Here is a 24,089-nt window from a genome sequence, read left to right as displayed (position 1 = left end):
GCTGTGTTTATGTGGTGTAAATCTGAAAATTAGCAGCTGATATCATAAGTTTAAAAAAAATGAATGCATGTGAGACTGGTTCCATGTACTACAAGACAGGCAGAGATGAAGAGAGAAAAAGAACACAGAACAGTTTACCTCTGGTTATGGACACTTTTGCCAGCAGTAAAGCTTCCACGTTCACTGTCCGAGGAACAGGCCATCTGTCAATATCTACATTTTTGACCCCTTGATCAGCTCGCTCTCTGAAAGTAAAGAAGAAAGCTTATTTTTCTGTAGTTATGAAAACAATAACAGATATGACCAATCTAAAGCAGCAGATGTCATTTTCAGGATATGTCAATACAGCGTAGAAAGCTTAACACCAGGCTGGTATTGTGCTTGTTCATTAGGTGATGAGAAATATGCCATCTACGCACTGCAAAGACTCGCTAAATCTTCGTGACAGACATATTGTGTTTTTTCATCCTTCTGTAAAAAAATCTAGCCGTTACACGGTCATGAAATATGACTATATATCCACTTGGAAACAAATATGACATGGCCTGCTTATGAGTTTCCATGAAAGAAAGTTAGATTAGTTCAACTGAAAATGGCGAGAGCAGGCGTTCATAGCTAAATGCTTTTGGTTAGCTTGAGAATAATAAATGCATGATTTTTCGTTCTACGGTATGTATGTTATCCTGTTGCGACTCTAGGGGCAGTATTTTCATTTAAAAAAAAAAACTTTCCTGTTTTAAACGGGATATTTTTTCAGGACAAGATGCTAGAATATGCATATAATTGACAGCTTTGGATAGAAAACACTCTAATATTTCCAAAACTGTAAAGATATGGTCTGTGGAGTATACCAGAACTGATGTTGCAGGCGAAAGCCTGAGAAAAATCCAATCCGGAAGTGCCCCATATTTTGAAAGCGCTGCGTGCCAATGAGTCCCCATTGAGCTGTGAATGTGCTATGAACCAGCTTACGCTTTCTACGTATTCCCCAAGGTGTCTACAGCATTGTGACGTAGTTTTACGCATTTATGTTGAAGAATACCCGTAGGGGGCTACATTGTGCATTTACACCTGCATTGTTTGCTGTTTGGGGTTTTAGGCTGGGTTTCTGTACAGCACTTTGAGATATCAGCTGATGTACGAAGGGCTATATAAATAAATTTGATTTGATTTGATTTGATTTGGTCACATGAGGCTCCCGGAGAAAATCTTGCGTAAAGTACAGAGGTAGCCATTATTCCAATCGCTTCTACTGAGAAACCAATTGTCCCGGTGGATATGTTATCGAATAGATATTTGAAAAACACCTTGAGGATTGATTCTAAACAACGTTTGCCATGTTTCTGTTGATATTATGGAGCTTATTTTGAATTTTTTTCAGCTTTGTCGTGACCGCAATTTCCGGTCGATTTCTCAGCCAAACGTGAAGAACAAACGGAGCTATTTCGCCTACAAAAATAATATTTTGGGAAAAAATGAACTTTGGCTATCTACCTGGGAGTCTCGTGAGTGAAAACATCCGAAGTTCATCAAAGATAAACGATTTAATTTGATTGCTTTACTGATTTTCGTGACAAGGTTGCCTGCTGCTAGCAAGGCATAATGCTATGCTAGGCTATCGATAAACTTACACAAATGCTTGTCTAGCTTTGGCTGTAAAGCATATTTTGAAAATCTGAGATGACAGGGTGATTAACAAAAGGCTAAGCTGTGTTCCAATATATTTCACGTGAGATTTTCATAAACAGAAAGATTTTCTAGGAAGATTTATGTCTGTTGCGTTATGCTAATTAATGTCAGATGATGACAACGGTCCCGTTCACGGGATGGGGTGTCACTAGAGGTTAAATAGTAGAATGTTATGAACTGACACTGAATCGTAGGAGCTAACTACTAGCTATGTAAAAGTTGGATGGAAGAACGCCCAGTGTTGCTTACCTGAGATGCCATCATCACACAGTCCTCCTTCGTAGGTGTCCGCTATGACTTCCTTTGTGTCAGAAAAAGGTTGCTTTCAGAATAATTATTTTTGATTGAAAATAAGTTTTGCTCTCGACAAGAAGACACATGTACCTCCATAGCATATAACAATTGGCCTGTGAATAACCACACCTTCATACAAATGTGCTACTGTATGCAGATTTCTTGGTGCACAACCGAAGATGCTGCCATATCCTGCCATATCCTATCAGCACGCCCGCAAGCGAGCCACTCAGGCGCAGAATGTTGATGTGTTGAAGAGGGAAAGGAATGAGATTGGAACAACAACACTTTGTTGCAAGTTGGGGACGGGGGCTAATAGCTGAACAATAGACTATTCAACCTTTACTAAAGAATAGTCTAATAGCTGAGCTAGTTGTGAACCCCCCCTGTTATCGTAGACCAGATCTGCCCTAACGACCAAGGGGGTAGCTTGCTACTCAATGTAATAAAATAATGACCTTTCAAATAAGTTACCTTACATGTTATGTTGGCTGACAATTTGTTAGCTACACTGTCCTTATGAACCACGGAGCATATTACAGCATTATGTACCGGTATGTTAGTTAGCTACCTAACGTTAGTAGATAGCCTATAGTTAATATACTGGAAAGTTTGATGTCTATCTAACTATCCAACGTTTATTGACTTGATTATTCCCGTCATTCTTAGCTTAGCTAAATGTTATAGTTGTTGTGCGTTCTCAATGGACATTCAGGTGCTTTCGTAAACTTGCTCTGGCCATCGATTTCACTCTTATCTGTGTACCAGAGCGCAGAATAATACGTTTACGAGTGCTCTACCGGTTGAATATGGCCGGAAAATGGTCAGAGTGATCTCATTTGTGTCTGGAAGTAGCTAGCAAGCTAGCCAATGTTATCGACACGGTCTGAATTTTACAAATGGACAATCTGACAACGCTCTGAATTTATGAGCGCCACGTTGTACAGCGCCATATTTTCTGTTCCATCCTAATGGTGACCCCCAGGGTTTTTTTATTTTTCATGGAATAGAAACACCATAATATTAATCAAATTAATTAAGCAAGTACAACTCAAAAGTTTGGACACACCTACTTATTCCAGGAGTTTCTTTATTTTTTACTATTTTCCACATTGTAGAATAATAGTGAAGACATCACAACTACGAAATAACACTGTCTCCCGTGTGCCCTGCATTCTGTAGTACAGACATGGCCTGCTCTCCTTTATGTAAGGAATTAGGCAATTTCCCTAGTTTACTACAGTATGTATAGTAGACTGCACAGTAGCCTAATAAACAAATAAACACATTTTGCAAATAAAATAATCATAAAAAAAAAAAATAATAATCAAATTGCAGATGTTGATTTAGTTATGGATCCATAACAAATTACTATGGGAATAAATATCACTGATTTACAGAAATATTGGAACAAAGTTGTCTAATGAAGGTGAACTATTTAGAATCCTCCACTCCTGTAGGCTACTCTCTACCGTCGCCATATACAGCAACATATTTTCCATTCCATCCAAACGGAAAACCTAAGAGTTTAGTTTTTTGTTTTTCTCTGAACAGAAACACAATAATATTAATCAAATCAATTAAGCCAAATTTAAATCAATCCCATGTAGTATGTTATTACAAAAAAGGCTTTACGTTCTTTGGTAATGCCAATACGGAATACTATCAAATGCTTCTCAAAGATGCCCTCTGGTGGTCAAACTAGCAATAACTTGCAGTAACAGAAAAAATGGCTGACATTTTAAGGTTGGGCCACAGAATTCTGTGGCAGCACGCAAGGTGTGCCGCAGTATGACGCTACTTTTAAAGAAGGAACCACTGTTCCACTGTGTCATCAGCAAACTTAATGAAAGTGTTGGAGTCTTGTTTGGTGCACAGTCGTGGGTGAACAGGGAATACAGAAGGGGACTAAGTACACACCCCTGAGGGGCCCCAGTGTTAAGGATCAGTGTGGCAGACGTGTTGTTGCCTACTCTTACCACCTGGGGGCGGACCGCCACGAAGTCCAGGATAAAGGTGCAAAGGGAGGTGTTTAGTCCCAGGGTCCTTAGCTTAGTGATGAGCTTCGTGGGCACTATGGTGTTGAACGCTGAGCTGTAGTCAATAAACAGCATTCTCACATAGGTGTTCCTTTTGTCCAGGTGAGAAAGGGCAGTGTGGAGTGCAATTGAGATTGCATCATCTGTGGATCTGTTGGGGCGGTATGCGAATTGGAGTCGGTCTAGGGTGTCCGGGAGGATGCTGTTGATGTGAGCCATGACCAGTCTTTCAAAGCACTTCATGGCTACTGATGTTAGTGCCACGGGGCGGTACCAGGTTACCTTCACCTCCTTGGGCACAGGGACTATGGTGGTCTGCTTGAAACATGTAGGTATGACAGACTCGGTCAGGGAGAGATTGAAAATGTCAGTGAAGACACTTAACATTTGGTCCGCCCATGCTTTGAGTACATGTCCTGGTAATCCGTCTGGCCCAGCGGCTTTGTGAATGTTGACCTATTTTAAAGGTTTTGTTCACATCGGCTACTGAGAGCGTTATCACACGTCGTCCAGAACAGCTGGTGCTCTTGTGCATGTTTCAGTGTTGCTTGCCTCAAAGCGAGCATAAGAGGCATTTAGCTCATCGCTTCTGGGTTTCCCTTTGTAGACCGTAATAGTTTTCGTGCCCTGCCACATCAGACGAGCGTCACGTCCGGTGGAGTAGGATTCAATCTTAATCCTGTATTGACGCTTTGCTTGTTTGATAGTTCGCCTGAGGGTATAGAGGGATTTCTTATAAGCATCCGGATTAGTCTACCGCTCCTTGAAAGCGGTAGCTCTAGCCTTTAGCTCGATGTGGATATTGCTTGTAATCCATGGCTTCTGGTTGGGATATGTACGTACAGTCACTGTGGGGACGTCGTCGTTGATGCACTTATTGATGAAGCCGATAACTGAGGTGGTATACTCCTCAATGCCATTGGATGAATCCCGGAACATATTCCAGTCTGTGCTAGCAAAACAGCCCTGTAGTGTAGCTTCCGCATCATCTGACCACTTCCATATTGACCGAGTCACTGGTGCTTCCTGCTTTAGTTTTTGCTTGTAAGAAGGAATCAGGAGGATAGAATTATGGTCAGATCTGCCAAGTGGAGGGCGGTGGATAGCTTTGAATGCATCTGTGTGGAGAGTTAAAATGGTGTCTGATTTTTTTTTTTCTCTCTGGTTGCACACGTGACATGCTGGTAAAAAAAAATTGGCCAATATACCACGGCTAAGGAGTGTTATTTGACAATCAATCAAATTGATTTATGAAGCCCTTTTTACATCAGCCGATGTCACAAAGTGCTATATGGAAACCCAGCCTAAAATCCCAAACAGCAAGCAATGCAGATGTAGAAGCACGGTGGCTAGGAAAAACTCCCTAGAAAGGCAGGAACCTATGAAGAAACCTAGAGAGGAACCAGTCTCTGAGCGGTGGCCAGGCCTCTTCTGGCTGTGCCGGGTTGAGATTATAACAGTACATGGCCAAGATGTTCAAATGTTCATAGATGACCAGCAGGGTCAAATAATAATAATCATAGTGGTTGTAGAGGGTGCAACAGTTCAGCACCTCAGGAGTAAATGTCAGTTGGCTTTTCGTAGCTGAGCACTCAGAGTTTGAGACGGCAGGTGCCCTAGAGAGAGGGAGTTGAAAACAGCAGGTCTGGGACAAGGTTGCACGTCCAGTGAACATGACACAACTCGGAGTGCCTGGATATAGCTGTTTGGCCAAATACCACAAACCCCCGAGGTGTCTTATTGCTTTTACAAACTGGTTACCAATGTAATTAAAACAGAAAAAAGTAATTTTTGTTCTTACCCATGGTATACGATCTGATATACCACGGCTTTCAGCCAATCAGCATTCAGGGATCGAACCACCCGGTTTATAATATGCTATAATGTCTGTATAGCAGTTATTTTATTTCCATGATACTGATGGCTCTTTATTGAAGGTATCACAAACAAATGTTTAGGTTGTCTGTGTGCCTTTGATGAAACTGTTTTCCTTCATCCAGCGATCTTGGAGTTGCTGCCCCTTTGTGGTGTGTGTATGTATGTGTGTGCGCTCGTGTGGTGACATCTCGTTTGTGCACTGCTCCCCCACCGTGTCGCTGTATAATGTCCTCATTGTCAAGCGGATAGAACTCTGAACCCTCCTCCGCTATCGTGTGAATGACTCCGCTCTCCACAGCAGAACAGGGAATGTCTACTACAGTTCTACAGGGCCCATCCATCCAGGGTCCCCATTTTCAGTCTGTAGTGCAATGAAGAACTTTTGGTGGTGATGATGGTGGTGGTGCTTAAGTTTGCTTGCTGATCCTTACCCCTCTTTTTCTCTCCTGCTCAGATCATCTCCAGAAAGAACCCGGAGGACGTCCAAGAGGTAAGAACTACAGGATTATCTGACAGTGATAGGAAGAAAGTGAGAAAAGAAGGGATAGAGGGAAAACGGAGAGTGTGTGCGAGAGAGTGGCTTTGGATTTTGCTCCAATGGCTGTTCATGTTGCATAGGTTAGTGACCATGGTTATAATGGTGGTGACCATGTTGACCTTTGTAGTAGCTGTGACAATAACAACTGTTCTTATCACAAACCAATGACAGTTCTGGTCCACGAGCCAGTGTGACAGCCACTCTGGGTTTTTTTTACCCGACAAAATGTTTTTCTTGATAAGTACACCAAAAATCATAAAAATGAGTATGCCTTTTAATGTATTACCAGTAAGAATAATGGGGTATATTGCTGAATTTCATTTCATTTTGTGACTTGAGTCTTTTAACCAAATGTATGTTAAAATAAATAATTTAGATCCAATAATAAAAACAAATAAGTGCTTCTACAACTGACCGTCAAGAGTAAACAAAGTGCCTGCGCTGCCACAAAAGTGAGTGATGCAGCCTATTAGTATAGTTCAGGTCTCTACGCTGACATTTTTTACAAGGAGTACATGATGTGCTCCTAAGTACAAATGTAGAAGCACACACATTCATCTAGGATAAGAATGACTTTTAGGAGTGATATATGCTCAATCAAGCACAATTAGGTGAGACAAAAATGTTCAACTGGAACTTTAATGGACAGGCCGTTACCATGATAACTTGGGCACTCGCTTGTCTGTGATGGAAAATAATCTGACTGCGACGTCTTCCTAGCAGCAGACAGTTGCAGCAAACTCAACTTGAAAAAGAACCTAGCATGTGAACAAAATTATGGAACTGTCCAAGAAACATGAGAACAAAGTTACACTTTAGTAGCCTTTGTCAATTCGACCAACTTCTACATGTGGGCTTAAAAAAACAAACATAAAAATCACAAATGCTCTGTGCCCACCTGCCAACGTGGCTGGTGAAATATACATTCTTACGGCTCATGTACACCGTGCAGTGAACCCGCTTCCCATTCATTTTCAATGGAAGGAACGCGGTGAGAAGCGGAGTGGTCTGGGGACCGTTGGGTGGCACGAACTTGGCGTGGGAGGCGGTGAAAAAGTAATGCATTTCACAACTTTATGAAATCATCAATCATATCGAGTGGTTCCCATGATGAATTTGACTCTCTGCGACCCAATGCTAGAGACTTTCTTCAGCCAAGATGGCTGACAAAAATACTATAATGGAAGCAAATGTAAGTAATTATAATGTCATAACTAATCATGAAGAAAATTTACAGTCGACAGGAATAAGTTAATGTAGAGACAATTATGCATGCTCTTGTGTCAAAATCTCTATTTAGCAAGCTCACTGACTAGCTAACATTAGCCAGGTAGCTTTGAGTGTTTTTGTTGTTGAATGTTTTGGGATTCCTGAGAAAACCAAGCTGTTGTCTAGGGAAAGAGTGGATGTAAAGTATCTACCTAGCTAAAGCATTTACTGCTAATTTAAAGTACAATTTTGTAAGCTTGCCTTGCTGATATTTGCTATGCAATGCAGCTAAAGTAATGTAGTTAGGTAACTCTTTTCTTATTGCGTAGTGGAGGATAAAAATACCTGTATGCCTATGGATGTGTAGCTAGTTTTGTAGCTTATCTGTGTGTGCACCCTAAAACATTTGGAATACATATTAGTTCAGAACAGTGATTTTAATTGCTTCCACCAGTTAATCATTAATCCCCAAGAAATTGCAGACAATTACTGTTACACACATGACTGTTACATGCTAATATTATAATGTCAATATTAGCTAGCTAGCTATGAACCACAGCAATTATAGCCGGTTGTATTAACTTCAAGACATTCTAAATGGCATCAATGAAGCCTATGGATGGAGTAGAATATAATATAACTTTATTGTGCCAAGGATGCAAGTCGTATATACATGTAGTTATTACCAAGCATGAGTTCCCCACATACATTGAATGTATTCTCTGATCTTGTACTCTTATCTTGGCAAATAAAGGTGTGGTTCAGGTATGAATGTCTGTGAGACATTCTTTTTTCAGTCATATCCAATACCAGGAGTATCAAACTCCAGTCTTTGAATGATGCTGTGTCTGCACGCACTGTATTTATTACAATTATACACTTCAACAGTGTTTACCATTCCTGTTCCCAGGACATCAATGGTTGTACATTGTAACATTACCTTAGACTAGAGCACATGATTTAACTAGTTAAAGGCTGATTTGTAAGGCATACATATAGGACCAGAATTACAAAAACAGTACACTTCCTATGCATCATATAAATAATGTAAAACAGGTCATTTCCTTAATCTACACTGATCTGAGGACACAGGATAGGTGTAGTATTTAATCAAATTAGAGACTTAATTTCAACCAGGAGAGAATGTGAAAAGCTTGTTTGAAAAGTTCTTTATCCAAGTGTTATAAATACATAATTCATGCATTATAAATATTATTTTTGTGATATTTTATAAATACAAGTTCAATCGGTACTTCAATGCACATCTGGTATGCATTATAAAAACAGAGGAAGGAAGAGGTGGGGAGAGAGGTGTGAGTGTGACTGACAAGGGGAAAGAGATGAGAACAGAGGAGCAAGGAAGACTGCACATGAGTAATGAATTACAGTGCTACTAAATGTCATTCTCTCAGGTCATCAGAATTATCTCTAACCAGCCTTGGACCCCCAGTTGGCCCAAGGGTTATCTTAAAGTGGGTGAGGTGGTGATGATGCGACTGGGGGTTGGTATCCTCTCTCACATCAAAACATACCTGCAGATGAGGGAGAGAGAGAGATGGCATGATTAAGCCTTGTCTTTTTAATACTAACAGTATGTCATCATAATCATCAGGAGTGTAATGAATTTCCTCCTCTTCTTCCGAAGAGGAGAGGCGAAACGGATCAGAGGACCAATACGCGGCGTGGTAATTTTCCATGGTACTTTTTAATACATTAAGGTACACATGAACAAACTAACAAAAACAAGAAATGTGAAAACTCAAAAACAGTCCTATCTGGTGCACACACAGAGACAGGAACAATCACCCACAAACACACAGTGAAACCCAGGCCACCTAAGTATGATTCTCAATCAGAGACAACTAATGACACCTGCCTCTGATTGAGAACCATACTAGGCCGAAACATAGAAATAACCAAAACATAGAAAAACAAACATAGACTGCCCACCCAACTCACGCCCTGACCATACTAACTAAACACAAAACACAGAAAATAAAGGTCAGAACGTGACAAGGAGGTGAAATGCAAAACCATGGATCATGGATCATTAACTCTGGGACTACTACATCTCTATCTGTATTTCAATGTAAAGCATATATTTTATAATGCTTCATGTTGACCCGACCAAGTGACCTGTCACCTCTGTTCATACTGTTTCCTCTGTCAAGCAGTTCAGAAGCGGGAGGGGTTCACATATATAAAGAGACTGTTCAAAAGAGACCGTGTTCAACAGGAATCTGTGTGTGGCCTCACCTGGTGTCCAGTGTCCACACTGAATGGCTCCAGAGTACTTTATACTGAAAAACATGCACAGACACAGGACAAACAATATGGCGTAGTAATATAAATAATGAGATGTCTTAATATTCTCCATGGTTGGTCCTCTTGCCTGTTCTTTGAAGGTGGGCAGACACCTGAGCCTGCTTACTGCACAAAACACAATCCATAAATCAGATTGATATACCAGTGTGTGGGTTGTAGGGTGTCTAATTGTTGAATTTTTCTTCAGTATGGGTGACTCTTAACTTCTTTGGGGTAGGGGGCAGTATTGGGAATTTTGGATGAAAAGCATGCCCATATTAAGCTGCCTGCTACTCAGCCATAAAAGCTAGAATATGCATATAATTAGTAGATTTGGATAGAAAACACTGAAGTTTCTAAAACTGTTTGAATGATGTCTGTGAGTATAACAGAACTCGTATGGCAGGCAAAAACCGGAGAAAAAAATCCAACCAGGAAGTGGGAAATCTGAGGTTTGTAGTTTTTTAACTCAGCCCCAATCGAATACACAGTGGGATATTGGTCATTTTGCACTTCCTACGGCTCCCACTAGATGTCAACAGTCTTTAGAAACTTGTTTGATGCTTCTACTCTAAAGGAGGGGCTCATAAGAGCTATTTGAGTGAGTGGTCTGGCAGAGTGCCACAGGCTCAGTCTTGCGTGCTCACGTGAAAGGTAGCTACGTTCCACTTAATTTCTGAAGACAAAGGTATTGTCCGGTTGGAACATTATTGAAGATTTATGTTAACATCCTAAAGATTGATTATATGCATCGTTTGACGTGTTACTACTAACTAACGGAGCTTTTTTGACTTTTCGTCTGAAACTAGTGAACGAGCTTTATGAATGTGGATTACTGGACTGAATGCGCTAACAATAGGAGCTATTTTAACATAAATGATGGACATTATCGAACAAAACAAACATTTATTGTGGAACTGGGATTCCTGAGAGTCCATTCTGAGGAAGATCATCAAAGGTAAGTGAATATTTATAATGCTATTTTGACTAATGTTGACTCCACAACATGGCGGATATATGTATGGGCTCTGAGCGCTCTACTCAGATTATAGCATGGTGTGCTTTTTTGTTTTTTAAAAATCTGACCCAGCGGTTGCATTAAGGAGAAGTGGATCTAAAATTCCATGCGTAACACTTGTATCATTTATTAATGTTTACATTTACATTTAAGTCATTTAGCAGACACTCTTATCCAGAGCGACTTACAAATTGGTGCATTCACCTTATGACATCCAGTGGAACAGTCACTTTACAATAGTGCATCTAAATCTTAAAAGTGGGGGGGTGAGAGGGATTACTTATTGTTTATTATGAGTATTTCTGTAAAATTGATGTGGCTCTCTGCAAACCACCGGATGTTTTGGAACTACTGAACGTAACGTGCCAATGTAAACTCAGATTTTTGGATATAAATATGAACTTTACCGAACAAAACATACATGAAGTCCTATGATTGTCATCTGATGAAGATCATCAAAGGTTAGTTATTAATTTTATCTATATTTCTGCTTTTTGTGACTCCTCTCTTTGGTTGGAAAATGGCTGAATGCTTTCTGTGACGAGTTGCTGACCTAACATTATGATATGTTGTGCTTTCGCCGAAAAGCATTTTTGAAATCGGACACTGGTTGGATTAACGAGAAGTTTATCTATAAAATGGTGTAAAATACTTCTATATTTGAGGAATTTTAATTATGGGATTTCTGTTGTTTTGAATTTGGCGCCCTGCAGTTTCACTGGCTGTTGAGAGGTGGAACGCTCACGTCCGAACGGTCCCAGAGGTTAAGAGCCTGTTTTGTTTTTGTGCAGACAAATCACCCTTATCTGAGAAGTAGAAATGAAAAGGAGAGAAACCGGGAATTGTAATAACTGGAGTTGACAATGTAAAGAATACTCTTAAAATAGCCTTTGGTTGTGCATAGTGCAGTCTATGGTGTTGCCAGGGAACAGCACCCTCTTTGAAGTAGGAGGTGAAGACATTCTCCACATTGTTTGCCTCCCGTGTTGCATTGTTGGCCCCGTCCGTGCAACATCTTGTAGAACAGCAGAACTCTGGTCTGGCACACGGCGGAGAGCTGCATGTCCCCTCCTGGTCCTCATTTTCACATGCTGTTTATAGATTTTTTTATATATATATATATATATATATATATATATATATATATATATATATATATATATATATATATATATATACACCAGGTAGGCAAGTTGAGAACAAGTTCTCATTTACAATTGCGACCTGGCCAAGATAAAGCAAAGCAGTTCGACACATACGACAGAGTTACACATGGAGTAAAACAAACGTACAGTCAATAATACAGTATAAACAAGTCTATATACGATGTGAGCAAATGAGGTGAGAAGGGAGGTAAAGGCAAAAAAAGGCCATGGTGGCAAAGTAAATACAATATAGCAAGTAAAACACTGGAATGGTAGATTTGCAGTGGAAGAATGTGCAAAGTAGAAATAAAAATAATGGGGTGCAAAGGAGCAAAAATAAATAAAATAAATACAGTAGTGAAAGAGGTAGTTGTTTGGGCTAAATTATAGGTGGGCTATGTACAGGTGAGGTAATCTGTGAGCTGCTCTGACATCTCCCTCACTAGCTTTAAGTACCAGCTAAGTGTTTCCAGTTTCAGAGATTTTTGTAGTTCGTTCCAGTCATTGGCAGCAGAGAACTGGAAGGAGAGGCGGCCAAAGAAAGAATTGGTTTTGGGGGTGACTAGAGAGATATACCTGCTGGAGCGTGTGCTACAGGTGGGAGATGCTATGGGGACCAGCGAGCTGAGATAAGGGGGGACTTTACCTAGCAGGGTCTTGTAGATGACATGGAGCCAGTGGGTTTGGCGACGAGTATGAAGCGAGGGCCAGCCAACGAGAGCGTACAGGTCGCAATGGTGGGTAGTATATGGGGCTTTGCTGACAAAACAGATTGCACTGTGATAGACTGCATCCAATTTGTTGAGTAGGGTGGAGGCTATTTTGTAAATGACATCGCCGAAGTCGAGGATTAGTAGGATGGTCAGTTTTACAAGGGTATGTTTGGCAGCATGAGTGAAGGATGCTTTGTTGCGAAAGAGGAAGCCAATTCTAGATTTAACTTTGGATTGGAGATGTTTGAGGGTCTGGAAGGAGAGTTTACAGTCTAACCAGACACCCAGGTATTTGTAGTTGTCCACATATTCTAAGTCAGAGCCGTCCAGAGTAGTGATGTTGGACAGGCGGGCAGGTGCAGGCAGCGATCGGTTGAAGAGCATGCATTTAGTTTTACTTGTATTTAAGAGCAATTGGAGGCCACAGAAGCAGAGTTGTATGGCATTGAAGCTTGCCTGGAGGGTTTTTTTTATTTTTATTTTTTTATTTCACCTTTATTTAACCAGGTAGGCTAGTTGAGAACAAGTTCTCATTTGCAACTGCGACCTGGCCAAGATAAAGCATAGCAGTGTGAACAGACAACACAGAGTTACACATGGAGTAAACAATTAGCAAGTCAATAACACAGTAGAAAAAAATGGGCAGTCTATATACAATGTGTGCAAAAGGCATGAGGAGGTAGGCGAATAATACAATTTTGCAGATTAACACTGGAGTGATAAATGATCAGATGGGCATGTACAGGTAGAGATATTGGTGTGCAAAAGAGCAGAAAAGTAAATAAATAAAAACAGTATAAAAACAGTATGGGAATGAGGTAGGTGAAAAAGGGTGAGCTATTTACCTATAGACTATGTACAGCTGCAGCGATCGGTTAGCTGCTCGGATAGCTGATGTTTGAAGTTGGTGAGGGAGATAAAAGTCTCCAACTTCAGCGATTTTGCAATTCGTTCCAGTCACAGGCAGCAGAGTACTGGAACGAAAGGCGGCCAAATGAGGTGTTGGCTTTAGGGATGATCAGTGAGATACACCTGCTGGAGCGCGTGCTACGGATGGGTGTTGCCATCGTGACCAGTGAACTGAGATAAGGCGGAGCTTTACCTAGCATGGACTTGTAGATGACCTGGAGCCAGTGGGTCTGGCGACGAATATGTAGTGAGGGCCAGCCGACTAGAGCATACAAGTCGCAGTGGTGGGTGGTATAAGGTGCTTTAGTGACAAAACGGATGGCACTGTGATAGACTGCATCCAGTTTGCTGAGTAGAGTGTTGGAAGCCATTTTGTAGATGACATCGCCGAAGTCGAGGATCGGTAGGATAGTCAGTTTTACTAGGGTAAGCTTGGCAGCGTGAGTGAAGGAGGCTTTGTTGCGGAATAGAAAGCCGACTCTGGATTTGATTTTTGATTGGAGATGTTTGATGTGAGTCTGGAAGGAGAGTTTGCAGTCTAGCCAGACACCTAGGTACTTATAGATGTCCACATATTCAAGGTTGGAACCATCCAGGGTGGTGATGCTAGTCGGGCATGCGGGTGCAGGCAGCGATCGGTTGAAAAGCATGCATTTGGTTTTACTCGCGTTTAAGAGCAGTTGGAGGCCACGGAAGGAGTGCTGTATGGCATTGAAGCTCGTTTGGAGGTTTGATAGCACAGTGTCCAATGACGGGCCGAAAGTATATAGAATGGTGTCGTCTGCGTAGAGGTGGATCAGGGAATCGCCCGCAGCAAGAGCAACATCATTGATATATACAGAGAAAAGAGTCGGCCCGAGAATTGAACCCTGTGGCACCCCCATAAGAGACTGCCAGAGGACCGGACAGCATGCCCTCTGATTTGACACACTGAACTCTGTCTGCAAAGTAATTGGTGAACCAGGCAAGGCAGTCATCCGAAAAACCGAGGCTGTTGAGTCTGCCGATAAGAATTTGGTGATTGACAGAGTCGAAAGCCTTGGCGAGGTCGATGAAGACGGCTGCACAGTACTGTCTTTTATCGATGGCGGTTATGATATCATTTAGTACCTTGAGTGTGGCTGAGGTGCACCCGTGACCGGCTCGGAAACCAGATTGCACAGCGGAGAAGGTACGGTGGGATTCGAGATGGTCAGTGACCTGTTTGTTGACTTGGCTTTCGAAGACCGTAGATAGGCAGGGCAGGATGGATATAGGTCTATAGCAGTTTGGGTCCAGGGTGTCTCCCCCTTTGAAGAGGGGGATGACTGTGGCAGCTTTCCAATCCTTGGGGATGTCAGACGATATGAAAGAGAGGTTGAACAGGCTGGTAAATGGGGGTTGCGACAATGGCGGCAGATAGTTTCAGAAATAGCGGGTCCAGATTGTCAAGCCCAGCTGATTTGTACGGGTCCAGGTTTTGCAGCTCTTTCAGAACATCTGCTATCTGGATTTGGGTAAAGGAGAACCTGGAGAGGCTTGGGTGAGGAACTACGGGGGGGGCGGAGCTGTTGGCCGAGGTTGGAGTAGCCAGGCGGAAGGCATGGCCAGCCGTTGAGAAGTGCTTATTGAAGTTAACACAGTGTCCAAAGAAGGGCCAGAAGTATACAGAATGGTGTCCTCTGCTTAGAGGTGGATCAGAGACTCACCAGCAGCAAGAGCGACATCATTGATGTATACAGAGAAGAGAGTTGGTCCAAGAATTGAACCCTGTGGCACCCCCATAGACTGCCAGAGGTCCGGACAGCAGACCCTCCGATTTGACACACTGAACTCTATCAGAGAAGTAGTTGGTGAACCAGGCGAGGCAATCATTTGAGAAACCAAGGCTGTCGAGTCTGCCGATGAGGATGTGGTGATTGACAGAGTCAAAAGCCTTGGCCAGATCATTGAATACGGCTAGCTACCTACAAATGCTACCTGTTAGCTAGCTACCTACAAATGCATTTGTTTGTTTTTAATTTACAATGATAAATACATCAAAATAGCTAGCTAATATGACGTTATTTAATTCACTTAGCTAGCTATACAGTTTAATGTTGGCTAGTTAGCTAGCTACGTCAGTAGCTTATTGACCGCCTCGATTCGGACTTATGTAGCAAAATTTGAAATGGTGTTCTTTACATTGGATAAAAGTAGAGGCTCATACATAGAACATTGTATCATGTACTGCAGTTGAGGAACAAATGGGAAAGTTATTCTGCTTTGGAAGTTGATGAACTTGTAACTCCATTTGAATGTTTCGGTACACCTACTGGAGAGCTTTGTCTACACCCACTCAGCATCATTCACACCCTCTTGAGACTTAGCCCCACCCATCTCTTTAAGGATTCACATGTGAGACCATGTGCTAAACAGTGAGTACAAGTGTACATCCAAAGATTTCATGACTAAAGTCTGGTTTATATTACAACTACTATCGAATTGTCTGTATACAGTTGTTGCAGTGACATCATGAACATTCTATTGTCGTCCGACATCAAAGTTGTCGTTATGGAAAAGGTATACACACAAAAACGACAGGCTGCATGACATCAGCAGCCTGGGGGTCCAAAATGGCATTACTGGTGCATTTTAACACCAATAAACCCATCAGGTTTAAAAATGAAATTACAATATGTCAATCTAGCAAACCAGGCAACTAAAAGCAACTTTCTCAACAATATTTTTGGTTACTTTCTAAACTCAAAAGCAAAAAATGAAACTTCCCTTTTTTAGGACCTTGTCTTTCAAAGTTAATTTGTAAAAATCCAAATAACTTCACAGATAAACATTAAACACTGTTTCCCATACTTGTTCAATGAACCATAAACAGTTAATGCACCTTGCGAAGAGCCCGGACCTCTATCCCATTGAGCACATCTGGGACCTGTTGGATCGGGGGGTGAGGGCTAGGGCCATTTCCCCCCCAGAATTGTCCGGGAACTAGCAGGTGCCTTGGTGGAAGAGTGGGGTAACATCTCACAGTAAGAACTGTCAAATCTGGTGCAGTCCATGAGGAGGAGATGCACTCTTGATACTCCCCATCCCGGATCCGGGAGCGGAATCATCGACTGACACTAATTAGCATAACGCAACGGACCAAAATATTCCTATTCATGAAAATCACATGTGAAATATATTGAGACACAGCTTACTTAGCCTTTTGTTAATCACCCTGTCATCACAGATTTTCAAAATATGCTTTACAGCCAAAGCAAGACAAGCATTTGTGTAAGTTCATTGATAGCCTAGCATAGCATTATGTCCAGCTAGCAGCAGGTAACTTGGTCATGAAAAGCAATCAAATTAAATAATTTACCTTTGATGAGCTTCGGATGTTTTCACTCACGAGACTCCCAGTTAGATAGCCAATGTTCCTTTTTTCCAAATTGTAGGCGAAATAGCTCCATTTGTTCTTCACATTTGGCTGAGAAATCGACTGGAAATTGCGGTCACGAAAAAGCCAAATTAACTCCATATTATAGACAGAAACATGGCAAACGTTGTTTATAATCAATCCTCAAGGTTTTTTTCAAATATCTATTCGATAATATATCCACCGGGACAATTTGTTTTTCAGTAGGACCAATTGGAAAAATGGCTACCTCCTGTATTTTACGTGAGAATCACTCTGAGAGCCATCAGGTGACCACTTACACAATGTAGCTGCTTACGGGTATTCTAAAACATGAATAACATGCGTAAAACTAAGTCACAATGCTGTAGACACCTTGGGGAATATGTAGAAAAATTAATCTGGTTGATAGCCCATTCACTGCTCAATAGGGACTCATTGGAACGCAGAGCTTTCAAAACATGAGGCACTTCCGGATTGGATTTTTCTCACGCTTTCGCCTGCAATATCAGTTCTGTTATACTCACAGACAATATTTTTACAGTTTTGTAAACTTTAGAGTGTTTTCCTATTCTAAGCTGTCAATTATATGCATATTCTAGCATCTTGTCCTGACAAAATATCCCGTTTACTTTGTGTACGTTATTTTTCCAAAAATGAAAATACTGCCCCCTAGTCACAACAGGTTAATGCCGCTTGTGGCCTCACCAGATACTGACTGTTACTTTTGATTTTGACCCCCCTTTGTTCAGGGACACATTATTATTACATTTCTGTTAGTCACATGTCTGTGGAACTTTTTCAGTTTGTCTCAATTGTTGAATCTTGTTATGTTCATACAAATATTTACACATGTTAAGTTTGCTGAAAATAAACGCAATTGACAGTGAGAGGACGTTTCTTTTTTTTCTTGAGGTTAGCTTGTTAGAAGGTGTAAACGGTACAGTGAAATGGTTACTTGCGTAGTGGAGTATTTTGTTTAGACCTGTAGCTAGCTAAACAATGAACTATTATCCCAACTCATAACGACACTACCCTGTATGAATCTACAGGTAGCTAAAGCTAACTATTTGCGATCAAATGCCTGAATTTTCTCCATCTCCTAGCTGTCATGCTCTGCTTCCACTGGGCATTGCACTGATTTCAAAACTCGCTCCTCCAGAAGGTGGAGAGCATTAGCAACACTTGTGCAGTTAGTGATCTCTCTCAAAAAAGCTGCTTACCTACACATACTAAGCAGCTCATGTTACAGACAGAAGCGTGCTACATGGCAGACCAATCCAAACTCATCTCTCGGCATGGCATGCCCATCCATTAACTCAGCAAATCATGGCTAGCGAGAAGGTTCCAGACTTTTTCTGTGGCTTAATCAGCTAGGCTCATAATGTTACCATTTTATTTGTGTTTACAGATGGCATACAAGTTTGTTTTTAAGTCACATGAAAGGTCACATTTCAGAAGGTTCCAGAAGGTAATTCTGCCAACAAAAAAAAACATTTTGATTTAAAAAACGATGAAATGCTTCTCCTGTGAAGTAGTGATGTGCGACATACGCCTAGTTTCCTGAAACTAGTCACATTTGAATGAGCCTGCACTGTAGCTAGCTAGCTAATAATACGTTGTTTGTTCGTTTAAAAAAAAAATAATGTATTTACTTACTTGGATAGGTTTTCCCAGCCATGTGGACGATTGGAAACAGGGCAAGAAAGTTAGTTTGTCACGAGTGGTTTAGAGCATATTACTAGATTACTGTGAATAAATTAATGAAAAGGAGAATGGATTAAACCATTTACCCATTTAATAACTAGACCTTCATACAAACTTGCTATACTGAGTTATTGATGCACAAACAAATGTGCTGCCAGCATGTCCACAAGCGAGCCACTCTGGGCGGCTGCCTCTGCACGCAGAAATTTACCACTCCCTAGTGTACACTGGCCGTTACCCGCCAATGACAAAATCTACCCGCATTTGGCAGGTATTAATTTCCAACCCTGGTGTGAACCCTGGTCACAGTCAGAGAGTCACGGTTTAGCAGAGCCTATTAGTACGTGTTTACATACACCCACTCTAGTGCTAGCTACTTAATCTGTTAGTATCTCTGTCTCGCGGTTAAGCTATATAGCTCTGTGACCGCTATAAGTTAGCGTCAGGCCACAAGTTGTGGGCAGATCAAATCAAATCAAATCAAATTTATTTATATAGCCCTTCGTACATCAGCTGATATCTCAAAGTGCTGTACAGAAACCCAGCCTAAAACCCCAAACAGCAAACAATGCAGGTGTAAAAGCACGGTGGCTAGGAAAAACTCCCTAGAAAGGCCAAAACCTAGGAAGAAACCTAGAGAGGAACCGGGCTATGTGGGGTGGCCAGTCCTCTTCTGGCTGTGCCGGGTAGAGATTATAACAGAACATGACCAAGATGTTCAAATGTTCATAAATGACCAGCATGGTCGAATAATAATAAGGCAGAACAGTTGAAACTGGAGCAGCAGCACAGTCAGGTGGACTGGGGACAGCAAGGAGCCTTCATGTCAGGTAGTCCTGGGGCACGGTCCTAGGGCTCAGGTCAGTTGAAACTGGAGCAGGAGCATGGCCAGGTGGACTGGGGACAGCAAGGAGTCCTCATGTCAGGTAGTCCTGGGACATGGTCCTAGGGCTCAGGTCCTCCGAGAGAGAGAAAGAAAGAGAGAAGGAGAGAATTAGAGAACGCACACTTAGATTCACACAGGACACCGAATAGGACAGGAGAAGTACTCCAGATATAACAAACTGACCCTAGCCCCCGACACATAAACTACTGCAGCATAAATACTGGAGGCTGAGACAGGAGGGGTCAGGAGACACTGTGGCCCCATCCGAGGACACCCCGGACAGGGCCAAACAGGAAGGATATAACCCCACCCACTTTGCCAAAGCACATCCCCCACACCACTAGAGGGATATCTTCAACCACCAACTTACCATCCTGAGACAAGGCCGAGTATAGCCCACAAAGATCTCCGCCACGGTACAACCCAAGGGGGGCAACCCAGCCAGGCCGACCACAACAGTGAATCAACCCACCCAGGTGACGCACCCCCAGGGACGGCACGAGAGAGCCCCAGCAAGCCAGTGACTCAGCCCCGTAACAGGGTTAGAGGCAGAGAATCCCAGTGGAAAGAGGGGAACCGGCCAGGCAGAGACAGCAAGGGCGGTTCGTTGCTCCAGAGCCTTTCCGTTCACCTTCCCACTCCTGGGCCAGACTACACTCAATCATATGACCCACTGAAGAGATGAGTCTTCAGTAAAGACTTAAAGGTTGAGACCGAGTTTGCGTCTCTGACATGGGTAGGCAGACCGTTCCATAAAAATGGAGCTCTATAGGAGAAAGCCCTGCCTCCAGCTGTTTGCTTAGAAATTCTAGGGACAATTAGGAGGCCTGCGTCTTGTGACCGTAGCGTACGTGTAGGTATGTACGGCAGGACCAAATCAGAGAGGTAGGTAGGAGCAAGCCCATGTAATGCTTTGTAGGTTAGCAGTAAAACCTTGAAATCAGCCCTTGCTTTGACAGGAAGCCAGTGTAGAGAGGCTAGCACTGGAGTAATATGATCAAATTTTTTGGTTCTAGTCAGGATTCTAGCAGCCGTATTTAGCACTAACTGAAGTTTATTTAGTGCTTTATCCGGGTAGCCGGAAAATAGAGCATTGCAGTAGTCTAACCTAGAAGTGACAAAAGCATGGATTAATTTTTCTGCATCATTTTTGGACAGAAAGTTTCTGATTTTTGCAATGTTACGTAGATGGAAAAAAGCTGTCCTCGAAATGGTCTTGATATGTTCTTCAAAAGAGAGATCAGGGTCCAGAGTAACTTGGATAACGTTCAATTGCTGTTATTTAGATGGTGGTGTGTATTCATGGATGCCTTGGGAAGCCATGCTTCAAAAATGAACGAAGACTTTTTATTTTATATCTTTCGTCGCTCTCGTCTCTGTTATACTTTTCCTTCAATTCCCAATTGCCTGAATTTATCTCACCGGTGGCTGCATCCGAGCGAGCAAAACAGTGCCCCTTTTGCCTTTGTGTAGTCATCTGTCTGATGCTGTCTGGCCAAAAAGAGCATTGTTGCCGCCCGTAGCATTGAATGAATGCAAGGGAAGCTCAGCAAATTTGGCCTCCCTAAATTTGGCCTCCCTAAAAAAAAAAGATTTACATTTACATTTAAGTCATTTAGCAGACGCTCTTATCCAGAGCGACTTACAGATTGGTGCATACACCTTATGACATCCAGTGGAACAGCCACTTTACAATAGTGCATCTAAATCTTTTAGGGGGGTGAGAAGGATTACTTACCCTATCCTAGGTATTCCTTGAAGAGGTGGGGTTTCAGGTGTCTCCGGAAGGTGGTGATTGACTCCGCTGTCCTGGCGTCGTGAGGGAGTTTGTTCCACCATTGGGGGCCAGAGCAGCGAACAGTTTTGACTGGGCTGAGCGGGAACTGTACTTCCTCAGTGGTAGGGAGGCGAGCAGGCCAGAGGTGGATGAACGCAGTGCCCTTGTTTGGGTGTAGGGCCTGATCAGAGCCTGGAGGTACTGAGGTGCCGTTCCCCTCACAGCTCCGTAGGCAAGCACCATGGTCTTGTAGCGGATGCGAGCTTCAACTGGAAGCCAGTGGAGAGAGCGGAGGAGCGGGGTGACGTGAGAACTTGGGAAGGTTGAACACCAGACGGGCTGCGGCGTTCTGGATGAGTTGTAGGGGTTTAATGGCACAGGCAGGGAGCCCAGCCAACAGCGAGTTGCAGTAATCAAGACGGGAGATGACAAGTGCCTGGATTAGGACCTGCGCCGCTTCCTGTGTGAGGCAGGGTCGTACTCTGCGGATGTTGTAGAGCATGAACCTACAGGAACGGGACACCGCCTTGATGTTAGTTGAGAACGACAGGGTGTTGTCCAGGATCACGCCAAGGTTCTTAGCGCTCTGGGAGGAGGACACAATGGAGTTGTCAACCGTGATGGCGAGATCATGGAACGGGCAGTCCTTCCCCGGGAGGAAGAGGAGCTCCGTCTTGCTGAGGTTCAGCTTGAGGTGGTGATCCGTCATCCACACTGATATGTCTGCCAGACATGCAGAGATGCGATTCGCCACCTGGTCATCAGAAGGGGGAAAGGAGAAGATTAATTGTGTGTCGTCTGCATAGCAATGATAGGAGAGACCATGTGAGGTTATGACAGAGCCAAGTGACTTGGTGTATAGCGAGAATAAGAGAGGGCCTAGAACAGAGCCCTGGGGGACACCAGTGGTGAGAGCGCGTGGTGAGGAGACAGATTCTCGCCACGCCACCTGGTAGGAGCGACCTGTCAGGTAGGACGCAATCCAAGCGTGGGCCGCGCCGGAGATGCCCAACTCGGAGAGGGTGGAGAGGAGGATCTGATGGTTCACAGTATCGAAGGCAGCCGATAGGTCTAGAAGGATGAGAGCAGAGGAGAGAGAGTTAGCTTTAGCAGTGCGGAGCGCCGCCGTGAAACAGAGAAGAGCAGTCTCAGTTGAATGACTAGTCTTGAAACCTGACTGATTTGGATCAAGAAGGTCATTCTGAGAGAGATAGCGGTAGAGCTGGCCAAGGACGGCACGCTCAAGAGTTTTGGAGAGAAAAGAGAGAAGGGATACTGGTCTGTAGTTGTTGACATCGGAGGGATCGAGTGTAGGTTTTTTCAGAAGGGGTGCAACTCTCGCTCTCTTGAAGACGGGAGGGACGTAGCCAGTGGTCAGGGATGAGCGAGGTGAGGTAAGGGAGAAGGTCTCCGGAAATGGTCTGGAGAAGAGAGGAGGGGATAGGGTCAAGCGGGCAGGTTGTTGGGCGGCCGGCCGTCACAAGACGCGAGATTTCATCTGGAGAGAGAGGGGAGAAAGAGGTCAGAGCATAGGGTAGGGCAGTGTGAGCAGAACCAGCGGTGTCGTTTGACTTAGCAAACGAGGATCGGATGTCGTCGACCTTCTTTTCAAAATGGTTGACGAAGTCATCTGCAGAGAGGGAGGAGGGGGAGGATTCAGGAGGGGGAGAAGGTGGCAAAGAGCTTCCTAGGGTTAGAGGCAGATGCTTGGAATTTAGAATGGTAGAAAGTGGCTTTAGCAGCAGAGACAGAGGAGGAAAATGTAGAGAGGAGGGAGTGAAAGGATGCCAGGTCCGCAGGGAGGCGAGTTTTCCTCCATTTCCGCTCGGCTGCCCGGAGCCCTGTTCTGTGAGCTCGCAATGAGTCGTCGAGCCACGGAGCGGGAGGGGAGGACCGAGCCGGCCTGGAGGATAGGGGACATAGAGAGTCAAAGGATGCAGAAAGGGAGGAGAGGAGGGTTGAGGAGGCAGAATCAGGAGATAGGTTGGAGAAAGTTTGAGCAGAGGGAAGAGATGATAGGATGGAAGAGGAGAGAGTAGCGGGGGAGAGAGAGCGAAGGTTGGGACGGCGCGATACCATCCGAGTAGGGGCAGTGTGGGAAGTGTTGGATGAGAGCGAGAGGGAAAAGGATACAAGGTAGTGGTCGGAGACTTGGAGGGGAGTTGCAATGAGGTTAGTGGAAGAACAGCATCTAGTAAAGATGAGGTCAAGCGTATTGCCTGCCTTGTGAGTAGGGGGGAAGGTGAGAGGGTGAGGTCAAAAGAGGAGAGGAGTGGAAAGAAGGAGGCAGAGAGGAATGAGTCAAAGGTAGACGTGGGGAGGTTAAAGTCGCCCAGAACTGTGAGAGGTGAGCCGTCCTCAGGAAAGGAGCTTATCAAGGCATCAAGCTCATTGATGAACTCTCCAAGGGAACCTGGAGGGCGATAAATGATAAGGATGTTAAGCTTGAAAGGGCTGGTAACTGTGACAGCATGGAATTCAAAGGAGGCGATAGACAGATGGGTAAGGGGAGAAAGAGAGAAAGACCACTTGGGAGAGATGAGGATCCCGGTGCCACCACCCCGCTGACCAGAAGCTCTCGGGGTGTGCGAGAACACATGGGCGGAC

General features: G+C 43.4%; 1 protein-coding gene across 1 annotated transcript in view; it reads left to right on the top strand.

Annotated features, from left to right (window-relative positions):
• Nucleotides 1-24,089, top strand: part of rps6kc1 (ribosomal protein S6 kinase polypeptide 1) — a 65,447-nt gene that overhangs the window by 5,770 nt on the left and 35,588 nt on the right. The window contains 1 exon segment of the mRNA XM_052523843.1: nt 6,355-6,390. Coding sequence (XP_052379803.1) covers nt 6,355-6,390 — 36 coding nt within the window.

Source organism: Oncorhynchus keta, chromosome 8 (genome assembly GCF_023373465.1).
Source record: "Oncorhynchus keta strain PuntledgeMale-10-30-2019 chromosome 8, Oket_V2, whole genome shotgun sequence".
NCBI lineage: Eukaryota > Metazoa > Chordata > Actinopteri > Salmoniformes > Salmonidae > Oncorhynchus > Oncorhynchus keta.
The sequence above is the reverse complement of the archived record's forward strand: the minus strand, read 5'-3'. Positions and strand labels throughout refer to the sequence as shown.